Source organism: Loxodonta africana, chromosome 9 (assembly GCF_030014295.1).
Source record: "Loxodonta africana isolate mLoxAfr1 chromosome 9, mLoxAfr1.hap2, whole genome shotgun sequence".
NCBI classification, from domain to species: Eukaryota; Metazoa; Chordata; class Mammalia; order Proboscidea; family Elephantidae; genus Loxodonta; species Loxodonta africana.
The window spans coordinates 56,277,192-56,296,150 of NC_087350.1; the positions used below are offsets into that span (position 1 = coordinate 56,277,192).

General features: G+C 41.5%; 1 protein-coding gene across 12 annotated transcripts in view; it reads left to right on the forward strand.

Moving 5' to 3' along the window:
- CDK5RAP2 (CDK5 regulatory subunit associated protein 2) overlaps nt 1-18,959 on the forward strand; it is a 225,812-nt gene that overhangs the window by 121,642 nt on the left and 85,211 nt on the right. For all 12 annotated transcript variants that reach the window (XM_064291536.1, XM_064291535.1, XM_064291537.1 and 9 more), the window contains 5 exons: nt 1,234-1,364; nt 2,844-2,953; nt 4,227-4,355; nt 12,575-12,670; nt 15,706-15,893. In XM_064291536.1, coding sequence (XP_064147606.1) covers nt 1,234-1,364; nt 2,844-2,953; nt 4,227-4,355; nt 12,575-12,670; nt 15,706-15,893 — 654 coding nt within the window. The remainder of the gene's footprint in view (nt 1-1,233; nt 1,365-2,843; nt 2,954-4,226; nt 4,356-12,574; nt 12,671-15,705; nt 15,894-18,959) is intronic.

Sequence of the window (18,959 nt, forward strand, 5' to 3'; positions counted from 1 at the left end):
CTCCCAAAGTAAGAATCCATTCATACTATCCAATTGTGAGGGCCTAAGCCATCACCATCACCATAGGGGAGCCCTGGTGGTGCAGTGGTTAAGTGCTTGGCTACTAACTGAAAGGTCGGTGGTTCAAACCCACCAGCATCTACAGGGGTGAAAGATGTAGCAGTTTGCTTCTGTAAAGATTACAGCCTTGGAAACCCTGTGGGACATTTTTCTGTGTCCTGTAGGGTCACTATGAGTCGAAATCAACTCAGTGGCAATGGGTTTAGTTGGTTTTTGAACCCATCACTGTAGACTGTATTGGCCCGTAAATTGGTCCTTCTTTCCCTGCTGTTGTTGACTGACTTTGCTTCCTCTCTTCTTTTTCTTCCTTTTTGCCCTTCATCCTCACCCCCAATATTACCTTCTTTAGGAGTAACACAACAAAAGGCCTCCACGTCTCCCTGTCTTCTAAAGTGTGGGTTTCAGGTGACACCAGGCGGTGGAGAACCTTCTCCCTTTCTATGCCTAAGCCCTGTGAAGGCATTATTCCAGGGAGATGTTCTGGAGAATTAAATTATTTCTACCTAGTTACATCTTTATGAAAAACTTAGAAATTCCCCAGAGGTCCATTAAGAGAGGATGAGCTGAAGTAAATGATGGGGCAGCTACCAGATTTAATATTTTATAGTCATTAACAATGATGTTTGCAAAGAATTTCTAAACATGTAGAGAAGTATTTAAGTGAGAAGTGCAGAATTCATTACTGTATGTCTAGTACCGTTGCAAGGAGCCCTGGTGGCTCAGTGGTTAAGTGCTTGGGTGACAACCGAAAGGTCGACGGTTCGAATCCACCTGCTGCTCCGTGGGGGAAAGATGTGGCAGTCTGCTTACCTAAAGATTACACCCTTGGAAACCCTATAAGGTGGTTCTGTTCGGTCCTATAGGGTCGCTATGAGTTGGAATAACTTGAGGGGAGTGGGTTTGATTTGGTTTTTGAGTACTATTTCAATCTTGTAAAAATAGTCACAGGGAAAAAGATTGGGAGGAAATAGAGTCTACCATGTGGTAATCAATAGTGGAGCTGTGACGAATTTGTTTTCTTTATATGTTTGTTTTCAGTTTTCTTTAATAAACGTGTTTATTTTTATAACTGGAAAAAATACAAACGACATAAAAATCGAAGATTTGCTGGGCTTTGCATCTTAAAGCACAAATAGGTCTGTTTTAAAATTTCTGGTGTCTTGTTTTACCAAGTATCAACAACCTGCAGGCTGAGTTAAACAACGTTTTTGCCCTGCGGAGGCAGCTGGAGCAGGATGTGCTCTCCTATCGGAATTTGCAGAAGACCTTGGAGGAGCAGATCAATGAAATTCGGAGGCGGGAAGGTATATACTCTCTTGTATATATATTTCCCTTTTGGGTTGCCACTTGGAAGGCCTTGGCTGAACTTTAACAGAATCCCAAAGCTTCGTTAGGAGGTGAGGCAGCTACAAGATTTTATCTTTGGACCCTTTTTGTGGTGACTGTTTGAATGTTTGCACTCCCAGAAGGAAACATACTGGCTTTGGCCTTCATAGTAGAAAGGCTGAGTAAATTGTATTTATTCTGCAGAAAGTCTGCTGCAGGATTGCTTTCTTGCCACCTATACTGTTTCCTGCATCATTTGATGCTCCTAGCTCTAGATAACCTTGAATCCCCTTTGTCTGGTAAACAGTCCTCATTGCCCAAAGTGTTTGGTCTGTAACTACCACAGCACCCACTGCAGAGAGCCAGGACTATAGAGATAGGTAGGAGTGAGATTCCTGTTTCATGTTGAAATACTGTGTTTAGCATTGTCATGACCATGAATACATTTATTTAGGAAGTCTACAAGATGTGGGTCACTGCAGTAATAGACGGCTTTCTCCCTTGCTAGAACATGAACCCCTTAAAGCCTGAGTTAGTGTCTTATTCCTTTCTGGACCTCTAGCCTGGTGCCTGGCACATGGAATAAATACTAGTAATAACAGTGGTAGGTTTGGCATTTCTTGAACACCTACCTGTATTATGTGCAAGGCACAGTGGTAGGCACTTAACCTCTCATCCCTTACCCTCACAATCATTTTGTTAGATAGGATAGGTATAACACCATCTTACAAAGGAGGAAACTGAGGTTCAGAGAGCAGAGATTAATTTGCCTTGGGTCCCACAGTAAATCACCAAAATTTGAACTAGATCTTTCCAGGACACTGCATGGTATATCAGGTGTATCATTTCTTATTCACACCTCTTCAATGAGATAATGTTTGTGGACATGCCTTTCTCAATTAATGTCCTCCTCCTCTACTGCTCCTCCCTTCCTTATTAGAATGTGAACTTTGCTGCAAAGGAAGCAGACCAAAGATCCTCTTAGATCTAGCAGGCAGTTTTTGCACTTGGTGTGCTTGCTACCTATGTGGGTGCCAGGGCCAATAAAAAATATGATATATTTCCCTTGAGTTCTACCCATGAAGGTCACATCTAATTTTCCTGTATTCTTGCCTAAATGGAATCGCTCCCGCATTTAAACTGAAATCACCATTTGCTCTTGCCACTCAGAATGGTCTCCAGGCACAACACTTGATATGCAAATTATAATTCAGAATTGGCCACAGTGAAAGCCTACAGCCCAAGATGAAACCATACATTGAGATATCAGCCTATAGAGAAAGAAGGAAAATTACTTTTGCTCCAAAGGTGGTGCTTTAAACTCTGTGTGTGTATTTATCTTCCTCTCCAACTCTCTCCCAACCCAATTCAACTCGCTTTAAATGGATTGCACTGGCATTGGCCCTGGAAGGATCTGTTTCTCATTCTCTCCTCCCCGACCCCCTTTTTTTTGGCAGAAGAAACATTTTCATTTTATAGCGATCAAACATCTTATTTGAGTATTTGCCTTGAAAAGCACGGTCGGCTACAAGTGGAGCATTTTTCTCAAGAAGAACTTAAGAAAAAGGTATTGACCTATTAACTTTTAGCAATTCATTGGTTATTTGCTGTTTCTTCAGCTCCTATTGAGAACTATAAGATTCTAAACGTCCTTTCCTCCCTTTATTTCTCCTTGCCTTTTTGTCTTTTCTCCTTCTGTTCACATTTCTGGAGGACCCCTCCCCCAGGTCTCATACATTCCTCCTCCAGCTTGAGAACCCTGCCCAGTCTTGCTTCTCTCAGGAAATACTCCCTGAGCCCCCACATAGAGTTAGTCATCTTTCCCTCAGGTCATTCACCTCTCTTCTTGTACCTAAGGGCAATGTTGTTCTTCTCAATGTTGTTGAGTGCCATCAAGTCGATTCCAACTCATAGCAACCATGTGACAGAGTAGAACTGCCCCATAGAGTTTTCCAGGCTATAATCTTTGTCGGAGCAGATCACTGGGTCTTTCTCCTTCAGAGCTGCTGAGTGGGTTTGAACCACCAGCCTTTCAGGTAGCAACTGAGTGCTTAGTCATTGTGCCATCCAGGTTTCTTATGTCCTTCTCATAGTGATCTAGTTACTCTTCCTTGCCCCTTAATAGTCTGTGAACATCTTAAAGTTAGTGGTTATAATTATTTCTGATTTCCAAGAACCTGGCACTGATATTTTGAGTTAGTAGATAATTTTTGAATGAATGAAACTCCAGGTTTGATCAATAAATATATATTTTTCAAATCAGAAAGGTTTTACAGTCTGTTGATTAGACTGGTTTCTAGTGTTTCAAGGGTCTAAGAGCCATTGATAAGCATAGGAAGTGTGACCTCAGAGAAGACTGGGTGATTTATTATAAAGTCATCTACCAGTGTATAAAGTATAGAGGTAGCAAGGAAGGAGAGGTTAACTCTGCTTGGGGTGGGGGCAAGACAGAGATACCACTAGCTGCCACTGATTGAGTGGTTAGACTGTGCCAGGGACTCTGGTGCATTGTGACTGTGATTCATATTCATATTCAATTCTCACAGTAACCCATTTTACAGATGAGGAAACTGAGGCTTAGATTAGGCATCTTAATCAGGATCTCTCTACCTTGAAGTGGTGGTTCTGGTATTAGAATACAGGCATGCTAAATGTTAAAACCACTGCTCTTTTTGCTGTACCTAGAGTGGCCTGAGGTCCAGAATTAGGCACCCTGATGCTCCATAACTGTGATACTGAAGTGTCTACTCGGAAGGAGTGTGGTCTGCACATAGGGGCATGGTCCTCGGACGCTGAAGTCGGCTGCTGGGTAGCCAGTTCTTTGTGCTTTTCTTTTCTAGGTCAGTGACCTTATACAGCTAGTGAAGGAACTGTATACAGACAACCAGCATCTGAAGAAAACCATTTTTGATTTCTCCTGCATGGGCTTCCAGGGAAGTGACAGACTTGAGTCAGTAGAACAAATGCAGGTAAGAGAAAACATTCTTGTTATATGCTACTTTAAAAAAAAAAACAAAAAACATTTCTCAAGACTGCATCTGCCCTGGGACGGTCTCTTGTTGAAATCCTCTTTGTTGTGGAGGGGTTTTGAGGGTCCTGTTAGGCCAGCAGATCTGTCCACTGGCTTCCTCAGGTTTTGGGTCATGCCTGCATAGACATGTTTGGTATATTGTGATGTCTCTAACCTCACCTTGGGATCTGTGTTGTAGATCTGGGTGAGTAGTGTGGTCTCCCAGAGATTTGGAGAGTTACAAAATCAACCAAATAATTTGGGTGGTGTAGATGCAGCTGTAATGAATTTATTAACATTAAAGAACAGATCAGTGAACACACTTTTCATTTACTTTTTGTACTAATCCTTTATGACCTAAATTTTGTGCATCTTCTCATACTAATGGCATCTTGACTTCTGCATTTGACCAAATGTGTGTAGTTTGTTCACATGCATACCAAGGAACTCCTGCTCTCTGCCGTGTACAGGGGATGTTGGTGTCCCGTCAACCCGAAAGTCCAGCTTCCTGTCTAGGGAAATGTTCTATAGGTGGCATTTGAAGGTCTGAATAGGCTGTGAAAGATCAAATCATGGCCTCTTAATGGTGGCCACTAAAGAGCTTGTGGTTCACTAGACTTGTGTACTCACTGAGGGTGGGAGTCCCATTCATTTACATTTTTTTTGGTGGGGGGAAAGGGAATGGAAGCCTATTGCCCTGATGACTTCTGGGTGTCAGCACTAATTTTTGTGAAGTGTCTCTGATTTTTTTTCTGTTCTTGATCTGTGTTACACAGTAGGAGAACCTTAACTTATGGCAGTGAGGAAAAGCCCGTTATTTCCTCTCTTTAGCCCCTCATTTGGCCTAATCCCTCCAGAAAGAACCTTGCTCCATGAATGTATTATTAGCATTGTTTCAGAAGACTGGAATTGCTCTCCCTGTGAAGTGCAGTAGGCCTTTTGGTACTTGAGTCTTCCTGGAATTTTCTTGGTTGGGGTTGTCTTGAACTTAGCCTGGAGTTGCATATAAATGGAGGTCTTACATTCATTGTCACATCATTTCTTAGGAAAGATCTGTGAGCCCTTCAGCTGTCTCCTCCTACTTTCAAAGTGGTAAAAGCTCAAAGGAATTTATGCTGTGCTCTGGCCATCTGCTCTCTTTGAGAGAGGGAATATTCATTGGTCTTAGCCTCTGGGGCTCCATATAATTTTGAAAACCAAGAATATCTGCAGTCCATTTACAGGCAGTCCCTGGATCATGAATGGTTCTGTTCCTAAGTCGGCCTTTAAGTCAAATTTGTATGTAAATCAGAACAGTTAGGTATGATTTTAATCTAATATAGTCAGTCACATATTTGTCTTAGTGTATAGTGTACCTTTCTGTGCATAGGAAGCATTAAAGAAACACTTCTAGATACACTAAAACATCCTTAACATAATAAAACCCACTGCCTTTGAGTTGATTCTGACTATAGTGACCCTGTGGAAGCCAGCTGCCACATCTTTCTTCCATGGAGGGGCTGGTGGGTTTGAACTGCCCACCTTTTGGTTAGCAGCCAAGCGCTTTAACATAATAATACAGTAATAATAATAATAGTGTTTTGATGAGTGTTGCAAAGTAGCACCCATTTGTTATTAGGAACCATTGTAGGTACCTGGAATTTTTAATATAATAGGCTTTACAGGGTTTGGTTCCTAACTATGGGTTGTATGTAAGTTGGATGTTTGTAACCTGGGGACTGCCTGTAGAGAGAAACAAGTCTTCTGGTTTGCTTCATCCAAGGTGGCATTTTTAATAAGCAGATCTTTCTTCATCACTTCGTTTGAGTCTTAAATGGCAAGTTTTGTTTGTTCATTTGTCATTTTGAAAGAAATCTGTTAAATGTCCCGTTATGTCCTTTGGAGAACAGAGGCTTTTTCCTCTTCCCACTCTAAGATCTTAATACCAGCCGATTCAGATTTGAGTCATTTGTCAGATTGCACTTCAATTTCATGTTCCCTATGAATAGCCTTGTCCTTTGTAGCACAGTTTCCCATTTTCCTCCAGAAAGGGATAGGAAGATCTGCATGGGAAAGATGATGCACCCCCAGCTGAGAAAGGAGAGGGAGTTAGGGAAGGGCGAGGGCAGGATGGCAAAGAGGGGAGCCTACGTTCCCTAGGAGTGCGTGCAGTTTGCCTTTGATGCAGGGGTTTGATTATAAACAGGGCAGAAACAAACCAGAAATGACTTCCATCATCCATAGCATTTTCTGAGCAGCAGTGGGACTTGGAGGATGGAGGCTGGGCACGGCTGCTGCTCTCCAGGAGCCTGTAACCCAAAGAAGGGGAAAAAAACCTAGCAAGTGTGTTTTGTATTTTGAAATTAAAAAATTTTTCTCCAATATTTAATTAACCCACTGTATTACCTAACACTTGGAAAATAGAGAAATTACCCCTAATCCCGTCACTTTAAAACAGGCACAGTTAATTAACATCTTGGAATATTTTCTTCTATATTTGTGTATATGAACATGTGCACACATACACTCATAGTGTAATAAAACAGTTTTGTTTCCTGTTTTTTCCGTTTGCAGTTATGCCATAGCATCTTATTCCATCTTATGAATATACTGACATTTAACCTCCTTCCTATTGTTGGACATGTAGATTATTTCCAGTGATTCATTGTTTTAAACAACATGAGTGTCTTTAGACACAGCTTTTTCTGGGCTCAGGATTTTTTCTTTAGGCTTTGTTCCCAGATAATGTAATTACTAGGTCAAAAGGACAGATTAAGGTAAATATAGATATAAAATATATATGAAATTTATTTTTAGATCTTCCCCCACAATTTTTAAATTGATGAAGGGCATAAATATTTTGAAGGCCCTTGATACAGTTTGTCGGTTTCTTTTCAAAATGGTTGCCCTGGTATACTGCCCTACCGGCTAGGTACAACAGTCCTTGTTCCCTACGTGCTGAGTATCACTTAAAAACCAGTCAAGAATAGGTATCTTGTTGTTTTACTGTGCATTCAAAAAGTCTCTGATGAGGTTGTCCCTGTTTCCTTTTATTTATGTGCTAACTAACCTGTTGCCGTCGAGTTGATTCCGACTCATAGCGACCATATGGGACAGAGTAGAACTGCCCCATAGGGTTTTCAAGGAGTAGCTGGTGGACTCAAACTGCCGACCTTTTGGTTAGCAGCAGAGTTCTTATCTACTTTACCAGCAAAGCTCCATTTACTTACTGGTTATTGATTTATGTATTACAGAATAGTTTAATTGAGAACTGGCATATACCAATGATTTCAGCAGAGTACAGTCATGGTGCTGAGGTGTCTACAAACCACGGACTATGTGAGACATGGAAGTACCTCCTCCAAATGATAGGATACACATAAAGTGCTTGGTATAGTGCCTGGCACATTGCCAGAGCTCAAAAAAGTTAGTTGCTGTTATTATTTAATACCTTTGTAATTATTAGGAATGGTTAGAACACTTAAGTTTTTTTTTTTTTGGCATGAAGAAGGAACACAGCTTAAAGGGCATATTTTAATTGAGCACAGATGTCTGTGGGGCCTTCACGTTGAACAAGGAATAGACCTTGTGTGACTCTAGAGGACAGAAATGGTATTCAGAAATAGAAGATGCTTGTGAAATACAAGACGTTTGTTAAATATTTTGTTAATAGTAACAGAATAAAGTTTAATTTGTCAGAAGCAGATATAATTTTATTAGGAGAAATTTTTTTTTAACAATTTGACTTTGTAAGTTGTTATAAATTCTTTATGATTTATGAAGTCCTTGGCACAGTGCCTGGCATACAGAAAACACTATTTTAATATAATTTTCTTAGTAGGTTAGTGGCAGAGTTGGAGCCATGACCCTGTTCTGATTGTGCGTGGTGGTGTTGCGGCAGTACCATAGTGCAGCACCTCTAAAGTTTAATATGCATGTGAATTTCCTGGGAATCTTGTTGAAAAGCAGATTCTGGTTCACTAGGCCTGGGCTGGGGCCTGATACTCTGCCTTCCTAACAAGCTTCCAAGTGATGCTGCTTCTGTTATTCCAGGGAACACACTGTGTAGCAAGGCCAAAGGTAATCACAAAAACCTTTTGGTTACACCTCTCATGGTGGGAAAATCTCTTTCAGCAGTGATTCAGTAAACATCAGGCATTGGTTTCAAGACCTGGGCCTGCCTTATGGAGCTCACTGTCTAGTAGGTAATCCCAAGAAGGAGAGGGCCAGTCACTATAGAGTGTGGTGAGTACTCTGATGGAGCAAATGCAGAATACTGAGGGAGAGCATAGACAGGTGCCCAGCCCTCCCTATAGGGATCAGGAGGAGTTCATCCTGGAGGAAGAAGGAGAGCCTGCAGAGCAGATCAAGAAAGAAGAGTCCGAGAGGCACGGGGAGGACCACGGAAGTGCAGCGTTACAGAAAAAATTACAGAGGAGTGTTAAAAGGAGGGAATGTTTAATATAATGTCAAATACTCTGAGAAGACAAGAAAGAGAAAAACGACTGAGAAGTTGCCAATGAGTTGTTCATGACCTGGTCAAATGCAGTTTCCACGGACTAAGGGGATCAGAAGCCAGATTGCAGTGGGAGGAGTGATGGGGAGTAAGAAAATTAAGATAACGCAGGTCAGTACTTTGAGGTGTGTAGGTCACATCTCTAGTTGGTGGTAGAGCTGGAAGCAGAGCCCGGCTATAGTGCCTCATAGTTCTTTTTGACATCTTGTTCTAGGCCTTTGGAAATGAGTAAACCACCTTGACACGAGGGACATTTCTCTATGTCTGCACATTTAATTTCTTGACCATTCCTGGTAACCCAGAGTTTACTTTTAATTTTGACCAAGTCAGTAAGGGGTAAAGAGAAGTGGAAAGTTAATTATTATTTCATTGTATCAAATAATGGCATTGTTGTGGATCTGGAAATGCAGAATAACTGTGGTACTTTTGGTATTTCAACAACATTGGAATGGCATTTATTAACAGTAGTTTGCTCAGCTTAATTTAGGAGAAATCTTTCTCAGTTCCACAGAAGTAGAGAAAGGAGGTCCTCTATGCTTCCTCCCTAATCCTATGTGGATTCTATCTCCTGTATTAGAAAGTCTTTGAGAACCTTTCACCGACACTTTCTGGAGAGTGTTGGAAGCGAAGCCACAGTGCAGAAGGTGAGGATAGAAGACCCTTTCAAGAAGCCTGGAGACAGACAGAGAGTCTCAGTGGCCAAAGCTTTTGGGGAATCAGAGGGAGACTTTTGTTGTAATGTTTTGTTTTTTAAAGAAGGGAGAGACTTTCCCCCAACATTTTAGTATCAAAAAATTCAAATGGCAAGTGAAAAGAATTTTAGGTGAAAATACATATACCCACCACCTACATTCTTCTGTTAACATTTCTCACCTATCTGTCATTACTCTGTCTTACTTTTTGATAAATTTTAATGTAAATTATAGACATCTGTACACTTCCCTCTAAATCTGCATGCCTATCATTAACTAGAGTTCAGTATTTATTTACAGTTTTTTCTTTTAAGGCTAAATTTACATACAGTGGAACATAGAAATCTGAAGTATACATCCGCTAAGTTTTACAAATGTTTATACCTGTGTAACCCAGACATTTATCAAGATCCCTTGTGTTCCTTCATAGTGTCCTCCCCACCCCAAAGCCACTCTTCTGATTTTGCTCCACCATCGATTAGTTTTGTCTGTACTAGACCTTCATATAAATGGAATCATATAGTATGTATTCTTTTGTATAAAACTCTTTTCACTCAGCTTTATGTTTTTGAGATTCATTCATGTTGTTGCATGAATCAGTAGTTTGTTTTTACTGCAAATAATATTTCATTGTATGAAGATAACACAATTTGTTTATCCATACTCCTGTTGATGGGCATTTGAGTTACTTCCAGTTTTTGGTTATTATGTTAAAACTGATATGAGCATTCATGCACAAGTCATTGTGTGGACTTATGTTTTATCGTTCTTGGTAAATACTTAGGAATGGAATTCCTGGGTCATATGATAATTTTATAAGCAATTGCCAGTATGTTTCCCAGAAGAGTTTCCCATTTTATACTCTCACCTTGTTTCATAGTCATTGTTGATCTACATCACTTGAGAAAATTTTAATACTGAGGGGAAGAAGCCCGTAGACAGATAGGGTCCCTCACATGCTTGTAAACTTCGATGCCTTAGTAAATATATTTACACATATCTAGTCTGTTTATTAGTCTGCTGGTGGCTTGTGTGTTGCCATGATGGTGGAATCTCTGCCACTGGTATTTCAAAGATAGGTAGTCCCTGACTTATGACAGGTATACATTCCAACGACTCCATTGTAAGTCGGCTCTGATGTTAGTCGAATACCTCTTTCTTATACTTTTCATAGCCAGCTATACGGCGGTGTTTTGAATAGCAAATCATAACATTGAACATCTGAGAATGATACCATCAACAAATTCCATGCTGCAGCATTGTATGTAGTACATATTACTAATGGTAAGATATATATATATATAAAAAAAAAGATGGTTGTAAATGCAATCTGTTGTAACTCTAAACGTTTTAAGTCAGGGACTACCTGTACTAGCAGGGCCACCCATGGTGTCAGGTTTCAGCAGAACTTCCAGACTAAGACAGACTAGGAAGAAAGGCCTGGTGATCTATTTCTGAAAATTAGCAAATCAAAATCCTATGGATTACAACAGAATACTGTCCGATACAGTGCTGGAAAATGAACCCCCTAGGTTGGAAGGCACTCAAAATACAGTGGCCACAACAATGGACTTGAGTATACCGACAGTCTTGAAGTGGCACAGGACTGGGCAGTGTTTTGTTCTGTAGAACATGCATTCATCAATGGCAAATGACAGCTATACTAACATTCAAGCATTAGACAGTTGTTTAATGCTTGAACGTTAGCATAGTAAGATCTGGTTTTTGATCCTCAGTTCTGATTGATCCGAATTGCAGATTTGGATATGGTTAGGTTGAATGTGTTCTGATTCTGGGATGCTTCTATAAAACTGACTTTCTGAAGTCCGTTTGCTTTGTTTTAGGTTTTTCTCCTTTGAAAACATGCCCCACAAGTGACCCAGCACTGTTTGTGATTTTAGCACCTTTGATCAGATGAGGTTTGATATATTTTTGAAACAGCTTTGACTGACTCAGGCTTTACTCCCTTAGGATGGCCACCTTTCCTCTCATTTTTTTACTTGGTTGATCCAAGTGGCCCTTGACTAGAAATTTCACTCTCCCAGAGAGCTGAGATCCTGCTTTCTTGAGAACTTTGTACTGTCTGTTCTTTAAAATGCAGAGTACGGACGCTTTGGGATTTGCACTTCTTTAAAGGACTTGGAACTTCTGCAGTCTTTGTAAATCACTGTCCTTCATTTCCAAAAGTATAAAGCTGTCATCACAGAAGCTTGATACTCATTAGTGATGAGGACTTTTTGTCAACAAAATGACAGTGTTGTTGGGACTGTCCATCTGAGATGTCTGACAGTCAGAAAAGAGGTTTATGCGCTGTGCTAAATAGGAGATGTTGTTGTTTGGTGCTCTTGAGTCGGTTCCAACTCATAGTGACCCTGTGTACCACAGAACGAAACACTGCTGGTCCTGCGCCATCCTTACAATCGTTATGCTTGAGCCCATTGTTGCAGCCACTGTGTCACTCCATCTCGTTGAGGGTTTTCCTCTCTTCCGCTGACTCTGTACTTTACCAAGCATAATAGGAGAAGTGATGCATAAATTGGGCACAACATAAATTTCATTTATTGCTTTCTCACTATTTGATATTTTTAATTCCATCAATGCTATTTTAAAAAATCTTGTTACTTTTATATAATCTGAAAGTGAGTTTAGCATAGGCAGCAGCACTGTTGTCAGTATATTCAATTTAAAACAGTTCAGGTAAGGCCATGCAAAGGGCAGGGACAAAATGGCTTTGGCTGTTTCTTGAGGAATTTGTCCGTAAATTATCTTGATCCCAGGTAGCTGTCTATGATTTGCCTGAATTAACAGTTCTAACTTTGGTTAATTTTTATTTCATGGCTTTGGCCTTTTGTTTTTTTTTCTGCCTCTTTTTTTGTTTGTTGTTTTGCTTTGCATTAAAAAAAAAAAAAAGACATCACTGACTTATTCATACTTATTCATCTTGCACACTTTTTTGGGTTGCGTTTTCACACCATTTCACGTTCCATGTAGCTTCTGGCTAGCAAGGAGGATGAGGACGTGATCAAAATTGGAGAGGATGACAAGAATAATTTCCTGAGTGACCAGCATTTGGAGCAGAGTGATGAGGTAGGAACATGGCAATTAATTCCTCATTCTGCCCACCCCAAGCCCATGCTTTCTCCCGGTCTTGAATGAATCCGATGTGTTATCCATTCATTCTGCCTGTATTGAATGCCTGCTGTGTGCTAGTGAAGAGCAAAAAGACTAGGTCCCTTCTCCTGAAAGTTACAAACTTAGAGAGCTAGTCGTAAAAGTTGACAGCAAACATATAGTCGCAAATTGTGATAAATACTGTAAAGAAAATAACAAATGTGGTTGTGGGGGGGATAATAGGCATCTGATGTTGGGCATGGAGAGATCTTTAGAGATCTAATCCAACCCATTCATTTTATGCACTGGAAACTACGGCATAGCGGATGAGGGGAGATGATTTACCCAGGACATAGAACCCTTGTCTCTGGACTGCTGTGAAGTCCCAGATGGTTTTGATCGCAGTATAAGGAGCCAGTGATGGAACTAGACTTCCCTTCTCAAGGTCTTCTGCAATCTTCTGATCTGGAACCCAGCTCAGTGACATCTGGGCAGCGTGAGAACCTGCCCCCATCCACGCAGAACCCTCATCTAATTACATTGGTACAGAACATTTGGAGCAAATGTTTTCCAATGTTGAATGAACCCCAAAGACTAGGATCTGGTGGGAGATAGGAAGCTACAGATTTGACATCTTTAGCCTTCAAGATGTTCAATTTCATGGAGTCATGAATAGGAGACCATTAAAATCTAGATAGTTTTGGATGTCAAAGCAGGTAAGTAAGTATTTGGAGTCTTGAGTTTGAGTTTTGGCTTTGCCACCACTATCTCTGTGACGAGGGCAAGTTACTTAAACTCCCAGCCTGAGTTTTCTCCATCAGTGGGGATAATATTTCCTTGTTAGGATTGTCGTGATATTTAAATAGAAAGGCGTATAATAAGTACTCAGTAAATGATAGCAATTACAATTACTATTTTTATTATTATACTCTGGACTTTTCCTTCTTTGAAGATTGCTTATTTGATAGATTTAAAAACTAGATTGGTGGCAAACAAGACCGTATAAATAACAGCTCATTTGTGTGGGTCTTGTGTCCCATTTAAAAATCTTAATCATCTTGCAAGTGTGGAGAGAGTAGTGATGGCTAGTGCGTATATCACCAGCAGTAATGAAGTCAAGAGGAGTTATTTATAGACTGGTGGAGGAAATTTACAGCTTTGGAAAGGGGAGAAAGAGTGCTAATTGCAGCACCTCAGGACATGCCCAGCACAGGCTTTAACTAGACACATCCTTGGTTCCACTCCTGTGGGACCCTCAGTGGCTCAGGAAGGTGGATTAATAAATAACATCTCCCTGGGAATTAGGAACTCTCCACCTTTCTAATGAAACAAATCAAAGTCATGTTAATTAGTATGTGTCTGTAAAGAATAAGTCTGCTTCCTGATTTCATAACATGGAGGAACCTGAAAGGCATTATGCTGAGCGAAATTAGTCAGAGGCAAAAGGACAAATATTGTATAAGACCACTATTATAAGATCTTGAGAAATAGTAAAAACTGAGAAGTACACATACTTTTGTGGTTACGAAGAGGGGAGGGAGGGAGAGAGAGGGTATTTTATTGATTAATCAGTAGATAAGAACTGCTTTAGGTGAAGGGAAAGACAACACTCAATACATGGAAGGTCAGCTCAATTGGACTGGACCAAAAGCAAAGAAGTTTCCGGGATAAAATGAATGCTTCAAAGGTCAGCGGAGCAAGGGCGGGGGTCTGGGGACCATGGTTTGAGGGGACTTCTAAGTCAATTGGCAAAATAATTCTATTATGAAATCATTCTGCATCCCACTTTGAAATGTGGCATCTGGGGTCTTAAATGCTAACAAGTGGCCATCTAAGATGCATCAATTGGTCTCAACCCATCTGGAGCAAAGGAAAATGAAGAACATCAAGGTCACACGACAACTAGAGCCCAAGAGACAGAAAGGGCCACATGAACCAGAGACCTACATCATCCTGAGACCAGAAGAACTAGTTGGTGCCCGGCCACAATCGATGACTGCCCTGACAGGGAGCACAACAGAGAACTCCTGAGGGAGCAGGAGATCAGTGGGATGCAGACCCCAAATTCTCATAAAAAGACCATACTTAATTGTCTGACTGAGACTAGAGGAATCCCGGTGGCCATGGTCCCCAGACCTTCTGTTGGCACAGGACAGGAACCATCCCCGAAGACAACTCATCAGACATGAAAGGGACTGGTCAGTGGGTGGGAGAGAGACGCTGATGAAGAGTGAGCTAATTATATCAGGTGGACACTTGAGATTGTGTTGGCATCTCTTGTCTGGAGGGGGGATGGGAAGATAGAGAGAGAGGGAAGCTGGCAAAATTGTCACGAAAGGAGAGACTGAAAGGGCTGACTCAATAGGGGGAGAGCAAGTGGGAGTACGGAGTAAGATGTATATAAACTTATATGTGACAGACTGATTGGATTTGTAAACGTTCACTTGAAGCTTAATAAAAGTTAATAAAAAAAAAAGAGTAAGTCTGCTTCCTGATATGTAAGAAGAAGGGCGAATTATAAGAAGTATATAATAAATGTCCACATAAAGCATTATTAATGACATGTTTCCTTACCTGTCTTGGGAAGAATTTACAAGGGTTATGGGGTAGGGAAATGCACAGGCCTTGTGCACCTATAGTGAGTAAGGCACTGTGCCAGGCACTTACTGTGAGTCAGCCATCTCATCTCATTGTCATAACCACCTCAGGAGGTGGCATTACCATGCCCATTTTATAGATGAGGAAACTGAGCATTAGGAGAAGTGATGTAAACATCTTTCTGTTCCTTCCAGAACATCTCCCTGCCTTTGTGACTGTGTGGACCTGTGTGCCTGTGTCCGTCTCTCTTCTCCCTCCTCCTTTCATTTCCTTGGTCTCTTTATCTCTGACTCCATGTCTCTAGCTCCCTCACACCTGTTATTCACTCTCTGTCTCCATCCTTTCTGTCCTTTCCATGAGCCCCCTCAGCCCCTCCCTTATTCCATTGTTTGACCAAATACATTTATTTGCAGATTGTGGAGGACTGTTCCAAAGGAGGCTGCAAAAATGGATACTTATGGCACACAGATTCCACTATTTTAGACTATGATGGAGCCTGCAAACCTGGCCGCCCTGGAGACCAGAGTCTGGAAGAAGGCGAGCTCATGAACCTGCTTGCCCCTTTCTTTAACGAGAAGGCCAGGTTGTTACTAGACTCCAGGTACACATGGGGCATCGCTTTGTCTTTCCAGTTTGAGAGGAGGACAAACTCATTTTGCTAAATTGATTTAGATGGTGGTGCTGTGTAATTTACCTGAGAGAGCTCCTGAAATGACTTGGAAGGAATCTTGCCAGTCATGAGGTTAAATAATTAGGCTGCATGCTAGTGGCTGTGAGGGAACTTCAGCAAAAGCTCACACAAGCCCATTAAAGAGAGGATTTGAAAGAAAGCTTTCCTTGAGAATTATTCCTGGGGTCCCAGGAAGGGCTTTCTGACCATCAGCCCTACTGAATTCTCTATCAGTTTCTGCAACACCTTGAAAAATATCATTGTAGTTGTGCCTCTCCTGTTTTATGTTGGGCTTGAACTAAAATTCTTTTCTCCTTATATCTGCTGAGAGTCATTCCTGCATGAGGAAATAATACAGGCTGTTTTCCTTGAAACAAAACAGGAGAAACATTCAGTATATTTGTGTTTTTTTTTTTTTTTAAATCAATCCCTTTCCTTTAGGAGCAATTTGCCCCCCTTTCACATTCTTTCTGGCCTATCATAACAAGCTTTGGAGTCAGAATGAATGACATGTACCTCCATCTCTCTGTGCCTCAGTTTCTCTGACCATTTCTTAGTTGCTGTAAGGATTAAGAAAAAATAATTTTTATAAAAGTGGCTGGCCCACGGTGTGTGTCCAGTAAAGGTTTTCGGTTCTCTTCCAGTACAGATGGAGAAATGGAACTGGTGACTCCTACCCAAGACCTCTTGGCAAAGCCCTAGTATTTCTTGTCTCATTAGTGGGCTAAGCCCAGTAGACATTTCTCCAGCTAAGAAAAGGATTGAAGCATTCCATTGGTGAACTCAGTGAGGCTAACCCCTCTCCAGTCCCTGGCGTCTGTCTAACATTGTTGTGGTCTTGAGTCCTTTTGGGGACTCTCGCTGGTCAAGGTGAAGGTACCTTATTCCATCCTACTGGATGGGTAAGTTGCATCAGTTACTCCTGGGCCTGGCTACTCTGGCTTGGGGAACATGCCCAGTGGCTATTACGGTTTGTCATAATGGGGTATTAGGTGACCATAGTCGAAGCTTGAGGAATTCAGGATTCCCTAAACATGAGGGTCCCATCCTATACATCAGAGTTTAAAAATGTACCCATCTCTGGGGACCACGCAGGAATGTACTTGGGTGAAGTGAGCCAGGAAAAAGTACAGTGGGCTTGGATGGCAGTGTGATGGATGAATTGGGGTAGGTGTGCTCCCCTCAGGTGGGCAGCAGCTTTTTAGCTCCAACTGATTGCTCTCATGCAAGTACAGGGGCTCAGATCTTTCAGACTCTCATGTCAGTAGAAGCCCAAAATGTATATTCTAAATCTCTTGATGTTTAAGAATTTAGACCTAATTATATTTCTTAAGAAAGCACCATGTGAGCCAACGTTCTGCAGGCCAGCTTTGACATTTGCTATTCAGTTACCTGTTCTCTCCCCAGCACCCGTTGGAGGTTTCTGTTCCATAGACTCCCAGGCCATTGTTGACCAGGACCAGTGTTAGAAAAGGCTTCCTAATGCTAGCCTGCATCTGCTGCCCTAACCTTGGTCTTTGTGCAGGTTTTATTCACTGTACACCACTGAACCCCATGGGAGCAGAGCCATGAAAGCCACCCTGGCCAGGTCTGCTGAAGGCTTAACTAGGGCCCGCACCCCCTCCAACACACACACTCTATGTCAGGCCCCAGGTGCTTCACGTGCTCTGTCTCATTTTACCCTCTCACGTGCTTTGCACGCTGCTGGTGGTGATCTCCTTTTTTACAAACATGGAAGCTGATATTTGGGGAGGTGACAGTCTTTTACTAGCAAGTGGTAGAGCCATTGGAGAATTTTCCGGCGAAGTCTTTAAAAAGTTTTTTTTTCTCCTTGATGTAATCAGGTTTCTGATTGGGCAGGGAAACACCAGTCTTCTGCCTAGGAATCCCCTCTAGGTGGTAGGTGTTTTGGGTGCACTGAAAAAAGCAGGGTTTTAGAGTGAGAAAGACCTGGGCTCCAGTCCAACTGTGCCATCTTGGTTTTTTCATCTGTAAAATGGGGGTGATACTACTTATCAGCCCTTAGGGATCTTGTGAAGATTAAATGAAATAATGGATATAGAGACCCAGGCCAATATTAAGTGGGGCTTTGGTGATATTACTGCTTAAATTCTGTTGTTGTTGTTGTTAGGTGCCATCGAGTCGGTTCCGACTCATAGCGACCCTGTGCACAACAGAATGAAACACTGCCCGGTCTTGTGCCATCCTTACAATTGTTGCTATGCTTGAGCTCATGGTTGCGGCCACTGTGTCAATCCACCTCGTTGAGGGTCTTCCTCTTTTCCTCTGACCCTGTACTCTGCCAAGCATGATGTCCTTCTCCAGGGACTGATCCCTCCTGACAACATGTCCAAAGTATGTAAGACGCAGTCTCGCCATGCTTGCCTCTAAGGAGCATTCTGGCCGCACTTCTTCCAAGACAGATTTATTTGTTCTTTTGGCAGTCCGTGGTATATTCAATATTCTTCACCAGCATCACAATTCAAAGGCGTCAACTCTTCTTCGGTCTTCCTTATTCATTGTCCAGCTTTCACATGCATATGATGCGATGGAAAATACCGTGGCTTGGGTCAGGCACACATTAGTCTTGAGGGTGACGTCTTTGCTCTTCCACACTTTGAAGAGGTCCTTTGCAGCAGATTTGCCCAATGCAATGCGTCTTTTGATTTCTCGACTGCTGCTTCCATGGGTGTTGATTGTGGATCCAAGTAAAATGAAATTCTTGACAACTTCAATCTTTTCTCCATTTATCATGATGTTGCTCATTGGTCCAGTTGCAAGGATTTTTGTTTTCTTTATGTTGAGGTGTAATCCATACTGAAGGCTGTGGTCTTTGATCTTCTTTAGTAAATGCTTCAAGTCCTCTTCACTTTCAGCAAGCAAGGTTGGGTCATCTGCATAATGCAGGTTGTTAATGAGTCTTCCTCCAATCCTGATGCCCCTTTCTTCTTCATATAGTCCAGCTTCTCATATTATTTGTTTAGCATACAGATTAAA